The 5,809-nt window shown below is 39.7% G+C and overlaps 1 protein-coding gene across 1 annotated transcript in view; it reads left to right on the forward strand.

Annotated features, from left to right (window-relative positions):
* The window catches only part of bsdc1 (BSD domain containing 1), an 8,118-nt gene extending 4,379 nt beyond the window's left edge, over positions 1–3,739 (forward strand). The window contains exons 6-11 of the mRNA XM_032500683.1: positions 323–438; positions 646–714; positions 1,618–1,699; positions 1,790–2,314; positions 2,477–2,580; positions 2,683–3,739. Of these exons, the coding sequence (XP_032356574.1) occupies positions 323–438; positions 646–714; positions 1,618–1,699; positions 1,790–2,314; positions 2,477–2,580; positions 2,683–2,712 (926 nt within the window). The 3' untranslated portion in view covers positions 2,713–3,739. The remainder of the gene's footprint in view (positions 1–322; positions 439–645; positions 715–1,617; positions 1,700–1,789; positions 2,315–2,476; positions 2,581–2,682) is intronic.
* The last annotated feature ends 2,070 nt before the right edge of the window (positions 3,740–5,809 follow it).

Consider the following 5,809-nt stretch of genomic DNA (forward strand, 5'->3'; position numbering starts at 1 on the left):
AAACATGCAAAATCAGCAGGGGATTTAATACTCTTTTCCCTCACTCTAGATTAATTATATTGTGTTTGAAGTAAGGCATTCTTTAATTTGTTGTATTTCTGACTGAATTTATGTGTTCACAATGTACAGTATTCTAGTTCTTAAGATTACTGACTCTCTGTACTACATATCTGTTTTTGTTCTTCCTTTTGCTGCTGTGACACTGTCTAATTCAAAATGTGATGAATGTAAGATGGCTGGGATAACACCTGCCTTCCTAATATTTGCTGATGATCTCTGGTATCTTTTGAGTGTATTTTAATAAGAAGTTATTTTTGTCTAGGTCCCCCAGAGCAGTTTGACAACTGGTTGTCCAGCTTCAGTTTGGAAGATAAGAAAGGAGAAATCTCAGAGCTTTTGGTCAACAGTCCCTCTATCCGAGCCCTTTACACCAAAATGGTACGTATTGGTGCTTTTAATAACACTTTTATGTTTTGTTTTAAACTAATACATTGCATTACATGACATTTGTTTGGCAGACGCCTTTATCCAAACGACCTACAATAAGTGCTTTAATGTGCAAAAAGAACAAGATGTCATCATAATTTTAAGTGCAATGAACCAGATGTGGATGAGTTTTTTTTAATTTTAGTTTTTTATTTACAGGTGCCAGTGGCAGTTGCACATTCAGAATTCTGGCAAAGGTATTTCTACAGAGTCTTCCAGTTGGACCAGGTAATCATGTTATTTTATGTAGTGTATCCTAAAATGCAGACTATCCTCAAGATGTATTTCCCATAAACTCAGTTCAGTTCACCAAGTTGTTTTGGGTGCCACCTGCTGGCGGAAGCATGCATGAAGTCCTGAGTCAGTGGGTCTGCCTACTGTGTCTGTAAAAAGCACTGGTTATGTGTTATATAATCTTAGAGCCCTTTAATTGATTTTTTTAATTAAATAATACAGAGACATGGTGATATGTGATATTGTGATTGTGAAAAAATATGAATCACGATTTTTTTAGCTTAGAATTTATATCACAATTCTCTGCAACGATTTTTTTGACAATGACAAAACAAAACAAATTGGCAGTACCAAAAATAGATTTTTTTGGCACCTATAGCACACTGTGCATTGCAACACTTGGGAGCGCTTTAAAATGTATTTTATACAGTCTATGTGTAAAACTCACGGAAGAAAGTAGTTAATTAAAAAGAATAAATAGATCCAAGTTATTTAAAAATTAAATCGTGAACCGGGTGAATCGAGATTGCGATTTTTTTAACGATTACTCGTGCGGGGCTAGCGCCCGCTCTAACAACTGAGCAATCTGGGAGGCCACAATATATTTTTACAGACAGCCGGATCTTTTCAAAATACAAGAAAAATTGTAAGACCAGAACCAACAACAGCCCTTCAATCTCTCTCTCTCTCTCTCTCTCTCTCTCTCTCTCTCTCTCTCTCTCTCTCTCTCTCTGTGTGAATGACACGGCACAACAAGGTGTTTACAAGGAGAAACAACGCAAACAGAATTTCGGCCGCCTTTACATCTTATGCAAGAAAAAAAACATATATGCATTACCCGAGGAAAGTTGCCGAAAAAGTAACAATAACTCTATTTTATTTTAATTATTATTTTAGGAGGAGGCAAGGAGAGTGGCATTGAAGCAAAGGGCAGAGCAGACCACACACACAGAGACCCTGGGCTGGGAGGAGGAGGAGGGTATGCTATATTCAGTTTTACTTTTCAAATACACAGACTCCCCTGTAAAACCTGTTACTTACATTGCCTCTCTGGTGTTTGTGTTGCCAGATGACTTCCTCGGCGCCACGTCATCATCTCACCTTAACTTCGCACCCCCATTGGACTACAGCTCAACCCAGCTTCCCAAAACCTCTACCGCTCCCACAGGAACGCCCCTGCTGAGCCCCGTCCTGTCTCCCAGCGAGGAGCGTGACGCCACCCTCTCAGTCAGCAGCGACAGCGTCAGCCTGCCAACGCAGGTGGAAGTGCGGCCCGAGCCCGTTGTCACGGAGCTGGCCAAGAAACTGACAGAAGCTAGCTTGGGAGATGTTGCGGACAAGACACAAGAAGAGCAGAGGCCTGGGAAGGGTAACTACAATCTATCAGCTGCCCCTGGAAAGAGTGACTTACCTCTTGAGGCTCAAGTGGAAGCTGTAACCCCACCAGAGGTCACTGTTGATGGGGCATCAGCGAGGGCTTCCGCCCCCCCCTCCAAACCAGAATCAGCAAAGGAGGAGGGTCCGCAGGACCTGAGAGTGTTCGAGCTTAACTCCGACAGCGGGAAATCTACGCCCTCTAACAATGGCAAGAAAGGTACGATAACTTGAGGATGTTTCTTAGTTGACAGTGACTCTTCCTGTTTGCGAGAATAAATTGTAACAGGATTAGGTTCAGTGATGTGCTTATGAGTTTTCCACTAAATACGCTTAGAAGAAGCAGTAGAGTTGAGGTCCAAATTTGTCTTTCCGTCTCCAGGGTCCAGCACCGATGTGAGTGAGGACTGGGAGAAAGACTTCGACCTGGACATGACAGAAGAAGAAGTCCAAATGGCTCTCTCTAAAATAGAAGCTTCTGGAGAGGTTAGTGTTGTGACATTTACCAGAATGTTAAATTAAAATGTCAAACATTTAGAATGATTTTCTAACCCCTTTTTTTCCCTTTCTGTTTTGTTTGTTTACCAGATGGACGAAGACTGGGAGAACTGGGACTGAGAGCCACTGCAACACAAACTCTGTCCCACCATTAAAGCTAGTTCTCGGCAGACGAACCATGCTTAACGTGTTTTAACTCTTTGTCCACACTGTCACCATGTCATGAATGTCAGTAGGGGATTTTCCGGCGGGTTTGGACCATATTGGTAAACCTGTTGAAAAGAGCAACAGGACGACCAAGGCAATAAGAATTACGCTGCTCCGTCAGTTTAGTGCAGATAGGCCGCTAGCGAGGGTAGTGACTCAGGTCTTGGCTATTTCTTTAAATAACTTCTGGCTTTAGAGAGCATATGAAACTAGTCACTACCTTTTTCTTATTATTGTTATTTTTTTTTAAAGCTTAAGGACACGTAGTGACAAGTCAGAATGTGAAAGGTGTCACCGCAGTAGGGGAGGGGCGGTTTCCCTTTTTTCTTTATGCTATTAAATACATTGCGTATGTTGCGAGTGCATTGCAAGTTGGGCAATGGCTCGACTGCGGGCTGCAAAATGGCCATAATGCTGCTTGTCACCTTTCTAAATTTGCAAGTTGAGTGATGATGATTGATTGATTTATGTCTACCTGTACCCCATTCTTTCTTTATCTTTATTATGCAAGTGAATTTTCAAAATGAAGAAAGAAATTGGCCTTCATTCATTGTGCACTTTTCATTTTGGATTCACTCCCAACTCCATAGATGATATATGGCCTTGTAAAACACACAGTAGTGTGATAATGTTATCCAAATGTTTTTGTTGTAAGTCAGTCATCTGAAACACAACCAGCTAATGTGTCAATATTAGTTCTTTACCCTCTCTCCGTCATATGTTATTCATTTGAATATATGAGCTTGTTGCAGGCTGTAACGGTCGCTTCTATGAGTTGTTTATCTTATTTGGCTAGAGGGAATTAATTCATTCGGACTCATTAAGAGAGAGATCATATTTGACTTAACAAAAGAGAATTTAAACTGGTCCCGGTGTCAGGATGCATGATTCTTTGGCTTGGAATTGAGGGTAGCATCCGTTGTTATGTATTTGTATAGGAGAATATTTTAAATTGGTGAAGTTTAAAGTTTTTCCGTCAGCTCTTGTTTGGAACAAAATTGCTCAACAGGAAGTGTGCCAAGTAGACCAAGGAGCGAGGTGAGCACGCTTTATCCATGCTTTTCTGATTTCCTTTTCCATTATCTGTAATGTAACGTTCAAAAATAATTCTAGAGATTAATATTTATACAAACATTATTGTATGTGTTTTGGATTGCATGTCTGTTCAATAACATGCAAAACATTGTGCAGATAGTTTCAGTTAAGTTGTAAGTATGTTTTTTTTTTTGGATAAGACATGGGCAGTTCTTTAGGTTTTTTGTGTTCCAACAATGTTTTGCATGTCTTTAATTCTCTGCTGTGTATCCCCTTCAGATTAACACTTTGAACTAATCAAAGCTGTTCTCCACACATCTGCTTTCTTTTTTTAAGTCAAGTATTTCACTATGTTTTTCAAATGGTCATTGTCATTAAAAAAGATTCATGGCTAATATGCTTAGTGTTGTGCATCAAGATATAATCAAGGAAGGCTGTTTTGCTACTAAAGAAACAAAACCAGACAGGTCTGTTTAAACCAGATAGGCTATAAAAGCATTATTGGAATCGTTTGGTCCATGTTGTATCTCATTTGTTTAATCCACTTGAGTCTTGTGCATTTCCTGTTTAGTCAAGGGAAATGACTGTTCAGGAAATGCAAAAGACATCACCACTGATACCAAAACTATTTACTCTTAACACCATTGGTTACTCATCAACTATGTTCATCTACTGTGTAGAAATAACAGCTATATTTGGTGGAATTTCACAATAAAAAGTAAACACTTTAAAAAAATAAATTCCTCAAAGCTAGATTTGGTCAAAACTTTAAGGTACCACTGAAGTGCTAAACCTTAAAGTATTTTCTCTTGGGAGATGCCTCTACAGAGAAGCTGTATTGCTATCTGTGTCCCCATACAGAACTACAGTATATAGCTGTTTGTGGGTGGGGATGTTGCAGAGGAAAAGTCAGCACATTGAAAAAGAAAATACACTATACAAAGAATTTAATGTGAAGGAACCCACAGTGGGGGGTTTTTCTGGCTCTTTATCATTGTGTATATACAGTATATAGCATATTCAGCTATATAGTCTACTGAATATCATTTTTAAATTCAGGTCATTCATGTTTTGTGTCCAGTTAAGGGAATATCATTCAAATTGGTGTTGGGTTGTTTTGATAAGAAATCTCTATTTTATTCATATAATGGTAAATTTTTTTTAAGCGTTTCCAGTTTTTTTTTTATTACAGGATGATTTACACTGAATGAGATATTCAAACCCAAGATCATACCATTAAATGGAAATATTCAACATTTTTGGAATAGTATATTTATGGAAGCAGTGTCTGTCCACGTTACAATATGTTAAAAAAAAATGCCTGCAGTATAGAAATTGAGTCACCTGATGGCGCTGTTGCCTAATTTTGGCCACTCCAGTCCCAACCTGCCACTCCTTTTCTTTCAGCTGCAGCATCCATCTCACAGACATGGGTTAGCCACATTCTGACATACCGTTGTTCATCACCAGTCGCATTATTAACATCATTTTAGCAAATTCCTTTTTTTTTTTGGCACAGAATTTCTTAACCTGCCCTCGCCAGATGTCTCAGGAGAAGCAGCCAGCAGTCAGTGAACTGTTGATATGGTCTTTGTGGTGGCATCAGCAGGGCTAATGTGGGTCTCTGTGGAGGGACACCTGTGCAGCGTGCTGGCACTGTAACATGGATGCTGCCTGAAAAGATGGCTACTGTCTGTGTCTGGCTGGCTGGTTTCTCTCTCTTGCTAGCCCCACACAATACCGAGTGAGTATGGTGGGCGTGGTCATAGGGGGGGCTTGATGAGTGACAGACAAGGGGATGAAATACCATTAGTCTGTTTCACCAATGTCAAGACAAACATAGCATCAGTACAGAGGAAAATATTGCGTGAGACACCAATCCCCCTGTCAAATTCCCACAATTTAGGGACCAATAAACAACCTTGAACCTTGATCTTGTAAGTATGCTAATAGAGATATTAAAAAAAAGATTGTT

Source organism: Etheostoma spectabile, chromosome 20 (assembly GCF_008692095.1).
Source record: "Etheostoma spectabile isolate EspeVRDwgs_2016 chromosome 20, UIUC_Espe_1.0, whole genome shotgun sequence".
NCBI classification, from domain to species: Eukaryota; Metazoa; Chordata; class Actinopteri; order Perciformes; family Percidae; genus Etheostoma; species Etheostoma spectabile.